Source organism: Helianthus annuus, chromosome 11, assembly GCF_002127325.2.
Source record: "Helianthus annuus cultivar XRQ/B chromosome 11, HanXRQr2.0-SUNRISE, whole genome shotgun sequence".
In the NCBI taxonomy this organism is placed as follows: domain Eukaryota; kingdom Viridiplantae; phylum Streptophyta; class Magnoliopsida; order Asterales; family Asteraceae; genus Helianthus; species Helianthus annuus.
The window spans coordinates 182,538,446-182,555,761 of NC_035443.2; the positions used below are offsets into that span (position 1 = coordinate 182,538,446).

The following is a 17,316-nucleotide window of genomic DNA, read 5'->3' on the forward strand; positions in this document are numbered from 1 at the left end:
TAAAATTTTATTTGTTATAATATTTTAGAAAAAGAATAATGATAATAATTGTTTTCTGTTTTTTTTTCAAATATTTAATGTAGTTTGATCTTTTAGGGGGTGTTTGTTTTTTCTGCAAACATCTTCAAGGGAGCTGATGTCAGCAGGCGTGCAGACGTTACCCTTAAAGATTGTTTGTTTTTTTTTCTTAAACAGATCTGAACTCAGCTTTTTTCATCTTAAAAAAAAGCTGTGGAATCCCTTCTTAAAACATCTTCACAAAATACTCCTACCTCCTGAACTCAGCCCTCATCTCTCAACCGCCGAAAACCACCCTCTTCTCCTCCAACCAGTGCCCCCATCTCTCCACCGCCGACGAATCTCCGGCGACATCCACCGGAGATTCATTCGGATCCGGACCCTCCCGGAGCGGCGACAAAGCTTCCAACGGAGATAAACCTCGGCTCCGACCCGGTTTGGGACTCCGGTGACGTGATCTTCCCGGAGATAAACACTAGCAGAAGACGATGGCCGCCGGCGACTCCACCATTACCGTCGATGAAAACCTAGGTCAGTTTTCAACCGATCTTTATGTATACCCAATTCAATTTCACACTAAATTCACTTCCTTTTAGGGTTAGTTTCAGCCAGCAGTCGTGATCCTATGCACCCATTTGATTTTACAACTAATAATGAATTTTAGTCACAAAGTTAGGATTAAGAAATGGGTATACATGAATAAAGTTAAGAATTGTGACATGGAGAGAAAGGGGAACAAATATGATTGATTTTTTGTAAATAAATATATAATATGATGATATTAATGAGAGGAATATTGGTGTTAAAGTTCTTCAATGTTTATATTTCATAGAAAATAATTACATTAATGTTGGATTTGTTGAACAGTAATATATTTTCAGTTTATGCAGACAATATCAATTTATAAAAACAAAGAGTCTTATATTTTCAGCTTGCAAAGCTTCAGACCACATCTTCAGTTGCAGACATGAAAACAGATGAAATCAGCTTGTAAACAGTTTATGTCTGCAAAAACAAACATCACCTTAATGTAACCTATTTTTATATTATTATTTGACATGTTGTATTTTTAATATTCAAAACACCCAATCACATTAAGTATTTGAAAATTTTTAGAATTACTAATAGAAAACAGTTATTATCATTAGTTTTTTTTTTATTTTAATACTTTAACAAAACACATTTAGACACTTAAATACTTAAATAGAACCTTTTTCAAGTAATAAAAAATAACTTTACTTAGAAGAAAAATTATAATTAATTTCATATTAATTTTATTTGGTTAATAATATTATAACTATTCATAATTAAATAGCCAATGGTGAAAAGTGTCCCTAAATACCTTTATTTATCTATACAACCTAATAAAAGTCTTAATTAGGGGACACGTGTCCACCATCTAGAGGCTCTATTCCTCATTTTCCCGCCAAAACTCACAACCATTCATTTCCCTTTGGTGTATCCGCTATGGACTATCCATGTCCTAAAACGGGTCAGAATTCGTTTCATATATAAACACATAACCCGACTATTTTCTTTCGTATTCCTCACATTCTCACAAACGGCGATTAGGGTTTTCATCCATCTTTTCCAAACAAACAATCCAAGATCCAAGGTTTTCATCCTTCTTTTATGTGGATTTCTCTCAATCATGTGTACGATTCCTTCAATCATCAGGTTTGTATACGTTGATTACCTATATAAATTTTGATACTATTGTTCTTTTCGTGGCCTTTCGTCTTCACAGAACTAGGGTTTCATCTTCTTCAACACACTTCGCGTCTCGATCTCAAATGACTGACTTTACTAAGAAACCCCACCTGCGACGCTGATTCTTCAAACCCTACTTACAGCGCATCACACTCAATCTCGCCATCACATCTTTCTGGCCTCGATCACTGTTGATTCAAGGATCTACAAAATCGGGGGCTGCTGGTGGTTACTGTGATAGCCCCCAACCTGATGATTGCGTTTTAGGGAATTTGAGTCGTCTTGGATCGATTGTGCTTTAAGGATTTTGAAGTTCCGCAATTGTTCCTTCGATCTTTGATTTTTTGGTAAGGTTTTTTTTACGCTGTAATTTATTTAGGGTTTACTGTGTGTGATTTCATGCTTCATATGTGTATAGGTTTGCACCAGTTCTATAATATGTTCCTATTTTATCAAATTAAGGCTTGATTTCTATTCTTTATTGTGCAGTGAGTTTTCTAAAATCGTTATTCAAGAAACAAAGCATATATTTTTCATATTACTATGTTTATGGTTGTATTCCGATTTTCACCGCCTATTTTGCACTCTAATCTCGCATCCGTATATTCTGTTTTTGTTTGAATTTAATTTAATTTTATTAGTGTATTTACTTTTTCGTCTTTGATCTGAGTTTAGATTTGGGATTGAAATTATAGTTTTGCAATTATGTTGATTCTTTTTTATGATTGTTTGCTGGTGAATTTGGGGCTGGTATGTGTTCTTCATTGCGCGTCAATGATTGATTTTTGTAATGCTTTGTTTTCACGTATTGTTAGGTAGAGTTGATTCCTTTGGTTGTAACAGCCTGTTGAAATAAGGTGTTTTTAATTTTACTAACATGTCCCTATTTTAAAGTTCTATAAAAATTTGAAATAAGGTATATCAAGGTTTGATTGGGTATTCATATTATAATATTTGCTTCCTTTATTCCAAATTTCCAATTAAATCGCAGTAAGTGAAATTAAAATTTAACATTCATTCCATGGCTCAAAATGCTGTTTGTGGTAAATTTACACTAAAGATAAAAAAACATGTACAGATGCGCATGATGTATATGGTGGCACTGTATTTTGAAAATGTGGCACTGTAATGATTATTTTCTATTAATGCTTCTAACGTCATCACTGTCAAGTCTTTTTAACCTCTCTATAAATTTTCCTTCCTTTTCCTTATTTGGTAGTTGGACAGGATGGAGAGAAAAAGGTATAGGCAACGTCTTTCCGAAATCTTCTGAGTGCTGGATGCTGCAGATGGCTTACTCCAGTTGCAGCATCCGGTGACAAGGTCAATGCTTCGAAGAAGAAGGCCACTTCCCAATGTTGCTCCGGCCCGGGCAAACCGGGCGTGCCAAAGTGTTGTTGTCGAGGACCCCCAGCCGATGGATCCTGGAATGCCATCCTTGTCAGCTGACGTCCTGACAGATCTTATCCCGGTGGATCATGACCGGCGATATCGTTTTACGTACCAACGTCGCTCTGGTGGTTATCCCAGGCAGCAACAGATGGACGGTTCGGAAATGGTGGCTCCGATGGTGGATGGTGAATCATCTGGCAACCTGACTGTTGATCCAGCTACTTTTATTGATGGTGGTGTGGTGCTGCATACCCCTGCAGTGGTGATGGCACCCAACTTCCATCAGTAGATGTTTTTGAACATGTTCTGCTTTTTTGGTTCCCATGTGTTGGCTTTTAACAACAGGGACAAGTACTTGGTTTGTTTAGGATAGGTTACGTGTATGTAAAAATGCCTATCTGTTTTGTGGCGGTTTGTGTATCTATTACCAAGATACCCGCCGTAAGCGCTGTATGTTCTAACCCTATGACTTGTTGAAAATATTTCGTGTTTAAGGGTGTTGTTTGTAGTTTTACTGTTGTATGCACTCGTTGTGTGATGGTATCTTATGGTAAAAACAAAAGTAAATGTCTTTTATTGAACTAAAGTAAAACGAAAGGACACCACTGCGGGTGAGTTACAATTGTGAAATGAGAAAAATAGTTAACTCTTGCTGTTAGGAGCAAGGTCTTACAAGTAACATTTCCTTAATTGAGCGATGTTCCAACTGCGTGGTACTGGTGTGCCATCTAGTCGAGATAGGCGATAGGCCCCTTTGCCCAGATCTTCTTGGATGACATAAGGGCCTTCCCAGTTTGGGCCCAGCTTGCCCGAAGGTTCCATCCTACTCGCTTCATTGTCACACATAACATAATCTTCTGTTTTGAAATTCTGTTTGGCCACTCGCTTGTTATAATATTTTTCTAATGCCTTCTTGTATTTTGTTTCGCTGATGGCGGCTGCCTCGCGCCTTTCTTCCAGTAAGTCTAGGCCTTCCCTTAGAGATCTATCATTGTCGTTGCCTGTATTGAGGCGGCGTAGTGACGGTAATCCCGCTTCAGCGGGTATCATCGCTTCCGCTCCATAGGTTAGACTAAACGGGGTTTCGTTGTTGCTGGTTTTGGGCATTGTTCTGTGTGCCCAGAGGACGTTTGGCAACTCTTCCACCCAGGAGCTTCCCTCGTGGCCTAGTCGTTTCTTAATGCCATCCAGCAAACTTCTGTTTGTCCGTTTTACCTGGCCATTTCCTTGGGGGTGTGCTACTGACGTGAAAATTTGCTGGATGTGGAGATTAGTGCACCATTCTTGGAAAATTCTGTCTGTGAATTGTGTTCCGTTATCGCTTACCAGGTACAGCGGTAATCCAAACTGGCATACTATGTGTTCCCAGAGGAATTTTTTGGCATTATCCGCCGTTATTTTGGCTAAAGGCTTAGCTTCCACCCACTTGGTGAAGTAATCAACTGCCACAATTAGGTACTTTAGCTTTCCGGGGGCCGGCGGGAAAGGTCCCACGATATCCGCGGCCCATTTCTGGAAAGGCCATGCTGCTGTCACCGGCACTAGGCTGTTCTTGGGCCTTATTGTTTGAGGAGCGAATTTCTGGCAGCTGCGGCATTTCCGTAGTTCTATTACAGCGTCTTCGTGCATCCCAGGCCAATAATATCCCGCGTTTTGGATTTTGGCTACCACCACCCGGGGTCCAGCGTGTATGCCGCATAGACCTGCATGGATTTCGCTGATGAGATACTTTGCCTCTGTTGGGGAGACACATCGCAGCAGTGGGCCCAGGTAAGACTTTCTGTATAGGACACCATTATTGATCTCATATTGCAGCGCTTTCGTTTGTATCTTCTGTGCTTCGCCCTTGGCGGGAGGTAGCTCCCCTGTTTCAAGGAAACGTAGAACCGGAGTGTACCAGCAAGGCTCTTCCGCTGTAACGGCGGAAATATTCCGTGGTTCGATTGAGGGTGTCTGCAGCGTTTCGACTTTGACTTCCTTTTCCATACCTGAGGTGGCGAGTTTGCTGAGAGCATCTGCTATCCGATTCTTGCCTCTATGTACGTGATTGAGCGTGACGTTGTCAAAAGAATCCATGAGTTCCTTTGTTTTCGCCAAGTATTTTGCCATTGATTCATCTTTGGCTTCGTACGTTTCGTTTACCTGATTGTTTACCAGCAGCGAATCGACGTACGCGTCTACCCTTGCAGCTCCCATAGATTTCGCCATTCTCAGACCTGCTAGTAGTGCCTCGTATTCCGCTTCATTGTTAGAACATTCGAAATCGAAGCGTAAGGCGTACATTAGCCTGATCTCATCTGGGCTTATCAACATCAAGCCGGCTCCAGATCCCTTTCCACTAGATGACCCATCGGTATATAGTTTCCAGGTCTGCCGGGCAGTGCTGGATTCCGGGATGTCCTGTACGACTGGGTCCACGATAGCTTCTCCTTCAGGTATTTCGGCAAGAAAATCAGCGATTACTTGCCCCTTAACTGCTGTTCGTTTCTGATATTCGATGTCCAAAGCGCCAAGTTCAATTGCCCACTTGGCCAGTCTGCCAGAAATCTCCGGCTTGTGCAGGACTTGTTGTAGTGGGTAATTGGTTAGGACCTGCACGCGGTGTGCCTGGAAATATCTTCTCAGTCGCCGTGTGGCGTGTACCAATGCCAAGACCAGCTTTTCCAACGTGGGATACCGCGTTTCGGGTCCCGCCAATACCCGGCTTATGTAATATATCGGTGTTTGCCTTCCATCCCGTTCAACCATGAGCACAGCGCTTACTGCGGTATGAGCTGCCGCCAAATACATCTTTAATACCTCATTAGGCCTTGGTGCTGTCAGCATGGGTAATCCTTCTATGAACCGTTTCATGTCTTGCAAAGCTTGTTCCGCTTCATTGGTCCATTTGAAGTTTTTCTTGTTGAGGCAATCTTTCAACGTTTTTATGAAAGGCAGGGATTTCTCGGCATGTCTTGCCAAGAACCTGTTGATCGCCACTAACCGCCCATTCAGGGCTTGAGCTTCCTTCAATGTTCGTGGGGAAGGCATCCGCGCTATGGCGGCCACCTTTTCTGGGTTGGCTTTGAAGCCATCTCGGGTGACTACTACCCCCAGGAACTTCCCTTCTTCCACCCCGAAAGAGCATTTCTTTGGGTTTAGTTTAATGTTATACTCTCTAAGCCGTTGAAAAGTTTCTTCGATGTCTGCTAACATTTGCTTTTCTTCCCTGCTTTTGATTACAAAGTCGTCGACATAGACCTCCAAATTTCGTCCGATTTATGTCTCGAACACCTTGTCCATGAGTCTCTGATAGGTAGCTCCGGCGTTCCGTAGACCAAAAGGCATTTTTGTGTAACAGAAAATGCCTACATCGGTGTGAAACGCTGTTTTTTCTTCATCTTCTTTGGACATCTTGATCTGGTGGTACCCTTTATACGCGTCCAAGAAACATTTGAATCTGTAGGGTACCAGGGAATCGACCTTTAAGTCAATCTCGGGCAGCGGGTACGCGTCTTTTGGGCACGCCTTATTTAAATCTTTGAAATCGATGCACATTCGCCATATGCCATCTGGCTTTTTTACCATAACCGGGTTAGATACCTTTGTATGGTATTGTGTTTCCCTGAGGATTCCAGCTTCCACTAATTTTCGTACTTCTTTGACAACTGCTGCCCGTCGGTCCAGGGCCATGCTACGTTTACCCTGTGCGACCGGCTTAACGCTTGGGAGCGTTGCAAGTTTGTGTTCTGCTTTATCATGGGGGACTCCTGTCATGTCAGAATGTTCAAAAGCGAAGATGTCAACATTTCTTCTTAACAATTGCTTCAGGTCGTTTCTAACTTCTGGAGACAGGGTGTCCCCGATTGTGACCATCTGATCCGGATGGCGTGTGCTTAGTACCCATCTTTCTGGGCCCGTGGCTCCGGTGGTTCCAAGGCGGCATCTTTTGGTACTCAACACTTCTCCAATCTTGTCACGGAACACAGTAGCAATACCCCGCGGTGTGGGAAACTTCATGAATCCTCTCGCCGTGGAGACTATGGCATCCAATTTTCCCAGGGTGAATCTTCCGATTATCACATTGTGGTATGACTCAGCGCGGACCACAAGGAAGGTCAGGAGTATGGTTCTTTCTCTAGGTGACTGCCCAAAAGTTACCGGGAAAGTGATCTGACCGATAGGGTCGACCTTTTCCCCCGTGAACCCTTTGATTGGGGCGTGTACTGATTCAAGCAACTTTCTATCTTCTGGTTGCATTCTGTTGAAGCAATGCTCATAGATAATGTCTTCTGAGCTCCCGGTGTCAACCAGGATTCGCCTCATGCGGTAGTCTCCTACTGCAGCGGATATGATCAGGGCATCTGTAGTAAGGTGCAAGTCCTCCATACGAGGTTCTATGGTCATTGTTGCCAACATCCAGGGTTCGAGCGTGGAGAAACTCCGTTTTGCCCCCCTTCCCATATCCGCGTGTACCATATTCAATTCACGCGGCCTCTTGCCTGCCGCCTTGTCACTTTCTTCCTTGACGACCGGTGGGCCTTGCTTGATATCTCTTACTAGGTGTGCCAATTTGCCCGCCTTTACGAAATATTCGATCTGTTTTTTAAGCTGAAAACAATCGTTTGTGTCATGCCCGCTCCCTTTGTGGTACTCACAGTACTTATGTCAAACCCCTATTTTCCACGTGTCACCGGTGGGCCCGGTGGGGAGTATCGTGACGCCATTGATATCATCATAGTCAAACCTCACAACATTTAAAATGCACAGCGGAAGCATAAGATATAGATTTATTTCAACTGAATAAAATTGTAATATTTAAGTATCACAAAACAGTCGAAACAGATCCACAGGCGGATCAAAATAAAAAGGAAACTGTTCAACAGACTTTGACATCTAAAGCTTGCGAGACTTGAATAATGATGCCTGGAGTAGCCAGCCTATTTCGTCTAGCACCTGCACTTAGCCTTTTTGGAAAATACGTCAGTTTGCACTGGTAAATACAACTTAACTGACTCATTTTGAAAAGAGTTTGAAAATTGATTTAAATGCACTTCGGCAAAAATATTTTATAACTTGGGACAATTATTCAAAATAATCTTGTATACAGTTTTACTCATTTGTCGTCCATTAGGGCCGGTTTGTAGGGCCGGACTTAAGTTAACTGACACGCCACAGGTATAATGCCCACAAGGTCGATTCCTTATAGTGGGATACCAGTTTTTACATAATGCAGCTGTCAGGTGTACGCCTACACCCCGTGCTTAGGTCGTGGCCATTTCATGAATGATGCCAAGGATATCCGGGACATGGTCATTTAACCCCCAAGGGCCATACACCAAATAATACATATCAAACAGGTTATGTAAATACATCAATCACAATCCGATTTAAATGACTACATACACCCGACCAAGCGGTACTTTTATAGCACCGTATCCCAAGCCCGTATAGGAAAAATAAGTTAAGAGTATTTACCTGAGCTGAATATAAATTCAATCCCAGCCGTATATCAAATCGGAAAGTATAGATAGCTTTTACTGGGCTCCTAATCTGGAACGAAGGTTTTTAATAACCTATTAGAATCCTAACGGGTCTTTAATTAAGCTTAGACTTAGACCGGTTAGTTTTCAAAAGGAATACACGGTTCAAACGCATGAAGAAGCGAAGACCGGTTTAGAATGTGGTTTTGACCCAACAAGCTTGAATACTTGTTTAATATGGGTAACTTAATCACATTCTGAATATTGAGACAAAAACGATTTGGTTTGACCCATTTCGGCTAATATATGTAAACTAGTTACATAGACCGATCCGAACGCGAAACATGCGTAACGGGTAACCATAAGAGTCATGAACATGTTCCACAAGTTAATATGCCTTAAATATGTTGTGACATCAGTAGGATGTCTTCTATTATGCCAACACGAATTTAAAACCAATTTATGCCTTGCAGGGGCATTTTGGTCATTTAAAAGGTTATAAAAAGGATTTAAATATGTTTCTGAGTTTCGGGTCTGATGTAATCAGTAAAAATACTTAATTTACTAAGTTACATCAGTAGGGTATAACCTATATGTGAAATTCATCATTTCTAACCATTCTATGCACCGAAAGGGCATTTTGGTAATTTCACCTAAGGTTTAAAGGTCAAATCCGGAAATCTGACTTCAAAACTTTTACCTACTGTTGAAACATAATTTTTAACTTAAAATATCAGCAGGTATCAAGTCTTATATATCTAATATGGTTTTAATACATACTATGCGTTTAAAACGCTTAAAAACGCTTAAAATGGCGATTTTGAGCTATTTCCGGGTTCTTAAAGGGAAAGCTGATAATTTTATTATTCCAGAAGGCTCAAAATCTTTATTTATCATATTAGATCAGTAGAAAAATGTTTGGGGTCAAAAGGATTTGTAAAACTCATTTTATAGCCTAAAAGGGCAAAACCGGCAACTCTCGAACCAAGCTTAGAACTCTAAGTTATGATCAGCCTAAAAATAAATAAAAATCTTCAAAAATCCCAAAATATTATATTACATTAGTGGGTAATAAGTTTGGTATTGAAAATTGGGTTTAGATAGGCTCTAAGCTAATCATACGGTTAATTTACCGAAAAGCTTCTTAATTACGCTAATGAGCATATCTCCTAATCTAGACCTCAAACTGATGTGAAATTTCATGGACACGCTTATAGGTCAGTAATAAAGGTTTTAGTCCTTTCACATTTCCCAAAAATATTGTTTTAACATTAAAGGGCATTATGGTCACATTTAGGCATTATGGAAACATGCGATGGTCTTCAATTCTAAAGAACCAAGTAGTATAACTTTGGGGGGTTATACTATCATATATCATGATCACAAAGGACCCTAAGGCATAAATAAACTCAAGATAATTCGGGTCAGAACTGAAAGTCAAAGCAAAGGTCAAACTTTGCGACTTTCGGTCGCGAACCGAGCCTATACTTAGAATTGTCGGGTTGAATCATGCTTAGACATGATCAACTAATATTTACCAAGTCATTAGAGTGACAAAACTGATTTTAAAGATTTTATATCATTAGTTATGAATTTTATTTAAAACAAACCCGATTAACTTAAATTTGACCCGACAATTAAACTAAGTAAACGTGGTAATTAGGAGGTGCCCTTTAGAGGGTTAAATACCTACCTAATTACGATCACGTAGCCATGTTCAACGCGAACCGTGGCTCAACCGATTAAAAGTCAAAGTGTTTATCGATAACGCTTGACTTTTCGGTTTAAACGCTAAACAAATAACTAAGCATGAAAGGAATCACTTACAAAAGTCCAAAGGACTTGGAAGAGGTTCTCAAGAAGCTCAAGACCCTCAAGGAATGCAGAGAATTCAGAATGGAATGAATGGTGCAAGTGAAACCCAAAACAAGGGGGGTATATATAGGTTTTTGAGAACCGTTAGGATCGTTCATCGATAAACGTGATTCGATCTTGGCCTTACAAGTGTGCCCCCTGATTTAGGAAACCATGGGTGCACAAAAACCAGCCCCTAGAATCAAGGATTGAGAGACAAGAGCAAAACCAAAGCTGGTTTTCAAAATCTGGTTACTGGCAATGCTTTACGGACCGTAAGGTCCTTCATACGGTCCGTAAGGACCTTACCTGCACATGGCCAGTTTCAGAACTTGTCACTTTTGGCCCCTGCACTTGATAGTTGTCATTCCCGACACATTTGAGGCCCGTTAAACCATTTTTAAGGCTCTACAATGATGCCTAAGCATAGGGAACATGAAACATGCTCGAAAATATGCCGGATCTCGGTTCGTTCGGTCGTACGGTCCCGTTGTTCGGCTAATTACGACGAAACACGGACGGACGCTAAAAACGATCCAAATTACGCGTCGAATGGAACTTTATCAAGCCAAACACTAAAATAAAATATTTTAGTGCTTACATAAATTTTTGGGTGTCCGGGGATATTCAGAATGCAAGATATGCGCGAAAATGCAAACTTGTGCACTTTTTGACACTTTTAGTCCCTGCATGACATAAAAGTTTATTTTTGCGCACCAAACACCTCTAAGCCTATATCTAAGCTATATTAAGGTTAAATTGAGTATTCTAAACTCATGGTCATATTCCGGAAGGTCCGAAACCTTACGAATTGACATACTTTCGCGGTTTGACGCTTTTAACCCCTCGCATACGAATATTGTCATAACTTTCTCATACTTTATCGAAACCTTGTGAAATTTTTATCACACATTCTTGTGAGTATAATTAACCATTACAAAGCTTTGGGTCTGCTAAAAGATCACTCAGAGGTATACTTTAAATATGTTGACACATTTAGCCCCTGTAGTTTGTAATTCCTCACTTTCTTTCACAATTAGCTTCGTATGATCCATGATTTATTCGTTTAAGGGTATAAACATCATGTAGGGTTATTGAAAGATATATTTACTCATTGTTGACATTTTGAATCCTTTTACGCACATAGATTTCTTGTTTGTTAACTTTAGTCCCTCAAAATCAATCCTTTACACGTTTTAAGTCTATGACACGTGTCAATACATTATTGGACATGAATTTTCGAGGTGTTACAACTTACTCGTATCTTTGTTAGGATTATCTTTCAGAGGTTTCGGTGGGTTAAACCTGAGGTTTTCTGAGGCTAAAATTTCAGCCGGTGTCTTGCTCAAGTTGGGGTATTCGGATCGAGGTTTCGACGGCTCATTCCTTGAATAGGAGTTTCGGTGCCTGTCGTACCGCGCGTCTTTGTCGTTTCTCTGGTATCGGTCTCCCCTACTTTTGCCTTTAGATCCCCGGTGATCCTTTTCCTCCTGGTTCTTTAGGGCTTCTTTTTTCCTATTGGCTGCATGGCTTGCTGCCACTGCCTTCACTTGTATGACGTATACTTTGGCTATTCGAAGTATTTCATCGATTGTTGGGGGTACACCATCCCTTCCATGTAGCGTTCTCAGTAGCTCGTCATCATTTACTCCCTGAAGGAAAGCTCCACACGCCAGATCATTTGTCACGCCCGGGATCGCTAGGCTTTCCTTGTTAAACCTGATGATAAAGTTTTCTACCATCTCATTATCTCGCCGACGGATGTGGAGGAGCTCGTTTCTATCTTTCGTGTGTCTGCGCTACTGGCTAAACTGTAAGATAAATTTCGATTCTAAATCTTCAAAGTTGTCTATCTCACCTGTAGGCAGGCTATCCCACCAGACTCGGGCCACGCCCACTAGCGTTTGTACGAACATTTTGCACCATAAGGGCATGGACCAACAGGCTACCTCGCCGGCGCTCTTGAATAAGTTGAGGTGGTCATCCGGGTCGGCGAGGCCATCATACTTGCCAACCGTTTGGGGCATCTTGGGTTTCTCCTTGATAGGAGCCTCGGCGATTCTTCGAGTGAATTTAGACCGGAACGTCGCGTCTATCGGCTTGTACGGCCTGGTGAGTTCGTCTTCTTCCACATTTATAGGCTGTGCTGGTGGGGCGTCCATACCCGGGGCAGTACCCACTATAGGGTTGGAATTTCCTATTGGAGACACCCGAGGCCTGACCGTGTTTCCCCTGTCGTAAACAGGTTCAGCGGTAGGCGGAGTCTGGGTGTAAACCGGTTGTGGTGTTGGGACATTCCACCAAGGCGGCATGTAAGCCGCGTATGGCGATTGAGTGCTACCCTGCGCGGTTCCCTGGAGCGGATATGCCGAACCCCCATACGAGGGTAAATATCCATAAGGGGGTGCATAACAATACCCAGGGAAGTATACTTGGTTTCCTGGTGTGACGGGGGCGTTCATAATTCCGGCCGGCATGACGACCGGCTGATGAGGCGGTGTTGACAATGCCGCTGTAAGCGCCGCTGAGTATAGCGGTGGCATCGAGTTGGAAGTCAGAGGTTGATAGTATTGAGGCACGCTAGTTTGTGGTATGATGGTGCTGGGGCTTGCCGATGTGATAACAGGGACGGAGGAGAGGCGTGAAGCCTGTGCATTGGTTGTTGTCGCTGGGGTAAACATATTACCGCTAGTTCCCCCTAACTCCCTCGACTGCAGTTGTGAGGGCATGTAAAGAAACGGATTCGTCACCACAGTCTGGGAAGAAACTGTGGTAATGCTGTCAAAACCTGGCGGCGGTCCTTCTGCCTCGAACTCTGGGTCCAGCGACCTTGTAACGGCTGGGGGGGACTGCGTGGTAGCAGCGAGGCTCGTCCCCAACGTCAGGTTATTGTTTGTCATCGTTTGATCTACTACGTTCTGATCACTTGCCATGAGGTTCTGTCACTGAATAGGTCCCACGGATGGCGCCAATGAAGAAACACTGACCTATGCGGTGATTATGGGCTAGGACTTCAATGATTAGTGACCCGAACGCTTGGCTGCAAAACAGAAACACCGTTAGGACTCGTTACAGGAATGGGGTTGTTCCTGTAACCACCCTCCGGTGTGAGAATAAGTCTCGGTTTGTGGGTATAAAAGGAAATTGAGAGGAGAAAGTTATGTGAGAGCAAGATAATCATACCTTATACGTTTACCTTTATTTATAGGTTTTCCATTAGGGTTTCCTCTAACATAGGATATATTCCGATAAGTTAGGGATATGCATGATCTTCCCGAAAAGTTGGAGATTTGGTTGTGTAACTTCCATGCGGATATGGAAAGTTCTAGAATAATCATTTATATTCATATTTAAAATAATAGGTTGTAACCGGGTCGGGTTGACCGATGCGGGTCATACCTCGTCAGGGCTGGTATGTGTTCTTCATTGCGCGTCAATGATTGATTTTTGTAATGCTTTGTTTTCACGTATTGTTAGGTAGAGTTGATTCCTTTGGTTGTAACAGCCTGTTGAAATAAGGTGTTTTTAATTTTACTAACATGTCCCTATTTTAAAGTTCTATAAAAATTTGAAATAAGGTATATCAAGGTTTGATTGGGTATTCATATTATAATATTTGCTTCCTTTATTCCAAATTTCCAATTAAATCGCAGTAAGTGAAATTAAAATTTAACATTCATTCCATGGCTCAAAATGCTGTTTGTGGTAAATTTACACTAAAGATAAAAAAACATGTACAGATGCGCATGATGTATATGTCTTTCAAGAAAGATTATTCATATATTCATATATGGATATCAAGAACCCTGTTCTAAATCTTAGATTTATCATTTATGATTTCGTGCTTATATTTTGCTATCTCAGATATTCATTTCCAAGTTCAAGCAAAGTTAATGAAAGTAAATGTAGATGGGAACAAATCTTCTTATACAATCACCATTCAAACTCTCTTATGCCAAAATCTGGATCTCAGATCCAGTCAGCCCGTTCAGATGAATATATTTGCTGAAACATAAGTCGGTAAAGTACATTATGAGTTTGCTAATGTTTAACTAAAAGCATTTTATTTTAACTATATATTTAGAAAAATCAAGTAAATGTAAGTTCTTTTACAGTGGTTCTTGATTGGAGCATATGTGTTACGTGCATTCCGTTGCAATTTTTTGGTATAAAATTCAGCTAGGCCAGAGGTTATTCAGATATTCCAACAAGGCGGTAAACATTCATTTTTTAACCTTTTGCTTTAATTTATGAAGCATATTCAATCTTAATGTTGTTTGTACTTTTGTTGATTGCCTAAACAGGTTCTTGCGGTTACTAATCGAACAACTGTAGTTGCCTACCTATTGTTTGGTTTACTGTGATCCATATGGCTTTGACTTTTTGACTACATACTGATTCTCTAGAACTTCCACCCCGCTCTGGCGGGAAGAACCATTAATTTATACAATGGTTTTGAAACCCAAATATTCTCAGGTAGTGTGGTAGCAGCACCAACATCATCTAAAAAGAGCCATGCCAACTTGCCTAAGCAAGACCCACGTGAGTCCAAACCGGTGATGCCTGACGCATCAGCACCAACTGCTCCCCATGGTCCACCGATTGGTTCAGGCATCAGACCAGTGGTTACATCATCCTCAGTTTTAAACCAATTACATTGTTCGGCCTTTTGACTAAATGCTAAGGCATGTCTAATAATATAATTTAGAGAGTTTTTTATGATTGTTTTCTATTTTTTAGTGTTGTTTATTCTAACCGGACCCGTGATTAGGATCTAAATTAAATTTGCAGAATTTAGCTTGGTCTTACCGAATTGTATGACACAACAATTTGACCTCAATGAAAAGATGTGAGGTATGCTAATTGGCTGGTCACTAATGTAACTTTTCGGTTATTTTTCCGGCATATTAATTGAACAAGTATTATTTGTTTCTAAAACAAACACAACTGGTGTTGGTCTATTAGTTAGCGCATATCTCTACAATGGAGTGTTCGCGAGTTCAATTCTCACCCCTTAGTTACCATTTAAATATGTTCTATGCCAGTTTTCTACAGTTTTATTGCGACATTTTGCCCTCAAAAGACCACTTTTGCTGTACTTTATTTCCATAAAATACGGTATTGTTTATTACAAAATTTTGCTGTAAAAAAGACCATTTTTGTGCATTTTTGTTGTATTTTAATGCCACAAAATGTTTTTATTGTTGTCTCCGTTCGTATAATCATCGCTAACGGTTATATTTAGGGATTCAGATTTCATCCCAATATGATAACACAAAATAGTAATATTGATTATATTTTGTATGTTTTCGTTCTAATCTGATTTATATTACTATTATGTTACTTCATCATAAACTAGGGTTTTGGCTGGTATTAGAAAAAGGGGAAACGACAGTAAAACAAATTTAATTTTTATTTACTTTATCATCGTGACAGGAAATAAGAAAAAAAGGGAAACGACAGTTTGGTGGCTGGAAATGGCTGGTATTCTCCTTTTTATTTCTTGCTTTTGTTTAAATTGCATAGTAATTAAGGAGAAAAAGGGGGAAAGAACATGCCAAAATGATTAAAATCTACATCTATGGGGAAGTCATAGTTTGATTTTTTTTTTCTAATAATGTTAGTGGTTTGTTGGAACTTGAGAAAAAAATACTTGATATTTTAAGATCATTCTACCACATTGATACAAGAGAGCTATCAATTTAAAAGTTACGTTTAATGGGAATTTTATCAAAGGGGGAGCTGTTAGATGGTCTGAAATTATAACATTTGCCACTGTCACAATTTTTTAATAGATGATACCCAAGTTTCTGCCTTTGATGATAACGAATAAGGAATTTTCCTATCTTATTTTTGGTGGATTGAGGTTTTGTTTGGGTTGGTAATAGTCTTTGGCATCAAAATCAATCAAATAATGAAAAATGGTAGCTTTATACATTTTAAATCTTACCGTTGACCCGTTTGAGATAAAAACACATTTGAGATTACCACTTGGTTACTTATTCTAAAGGTAGTCCCTTTTTATACATTTTTCCAGTATTTACAGAGGGTGTCGCGTGTGTCGATTTGCTTCTTTTGGTTGCTACAAGGGCCACCACTGGCAATACCCATATCTTCTCGGCGTTAAGTGGGTATGCCATGAACGTACTGAGCGTTTATTTTGAAAGAGGCTTCTAGGATATTTGGCAAAGTCTATAAGAGGTATGTATCAGTTTGCCTAATAATCTTTCGATTGTTTTGTCACACCCCCAAATTACCACCTAGGGAGTGTCCCTGTTAGGCGTGTGACGACTAGCAATGAGCCACCAATTACATTGAATCACAAGTTTGAAATAAAGTTCCATCATTTAATAATACTGAAATCTCAACCTAAGTTGTTCAAAAACCATAAGTTCAGCGGAAGCGTTAATGTATCATACTGTAAATACTATCCAAACAACCACAGTAAATAAATGTCTGATAACTAAGTTCATTAATGTAACCATGACCACTCTCGCCCTCCAGCCAGCAAGTTCATGTGTTCCCAGTACCTAAGGTCCTGCGAGCATGTAACACACGTATCAGACAAAGCTGGCGAGTTCACAGTTTTTAGAAAACGTTTGTTACCCGTTGTATGTAAAACAGTTCAATAACCAATGCAAGTAATATTGTTAATATCTCATTTCCGAACAATGACGGCTCCTGAAATACACGACTGCCCTTCCCACGTACTCCTATCTAGTACTGGGCCAGACTGGGTCATTAGTTCACCTCCGTCCTCTACAGGCACGGGGTGAGGGTGCCAAACCTAAGTAGCGCTACTAACTAATACCCGATGAGGGACTTACAAAAGATGATAGGTGAGAATATTAACCAATATACTCGTTTTTACCCAAAGACT

General features: G+C 40.6%; 1 protein-coding gene and 1 long non-coding RNA gene across 2 annotated transcripts; one reads left to right on the forward strand and one right to left on the reverse strand.

Annotated features, from left to right (window-relative positions):
• Positions 1 to 12,235: 12,235 nt before the first annotated feature.
• LOC110942557 (mucin-2-like) lies at positions 12,236 to 13,336 on the reverse strand. Its single transcript, XM_022184331.1, has one exon. The coding sequence runs from the start codon at positions 13,334 to 13,336 to the stop codon at positions 12,236 to 12,238; it is 1,101 nt and encodes a 366-aa protein (XP_022040023.1).
• A 1,833-nt stretch (positions 13,337 to 15,169) lies between these two features.
• On the forward strand, positions 15,170 to 16,590 carry LOC118484312. The gene is made up of 3 exons (XR_004873297.1): positions 15,170 to 15,290; positions 15,873 to 15,920; positions 16,474 to 16,590. It is a non-coding gene; the product is annotated as an uncharacterized LOC118484312 (long non-coding RNA).
• Positions 16,591 to 17,316: the final 726 nt, after the last annotated feature.

Bases quoted from the DNA above. Each gene is read 5' to 3' on its own strand.
- LOC110942557 (XM_022184331.1), bottom strand. From the start codon at position 13,336: ATGACAAACAATAACCTGACGTTGGGGACGAGCCTCGCTGCTACCACG.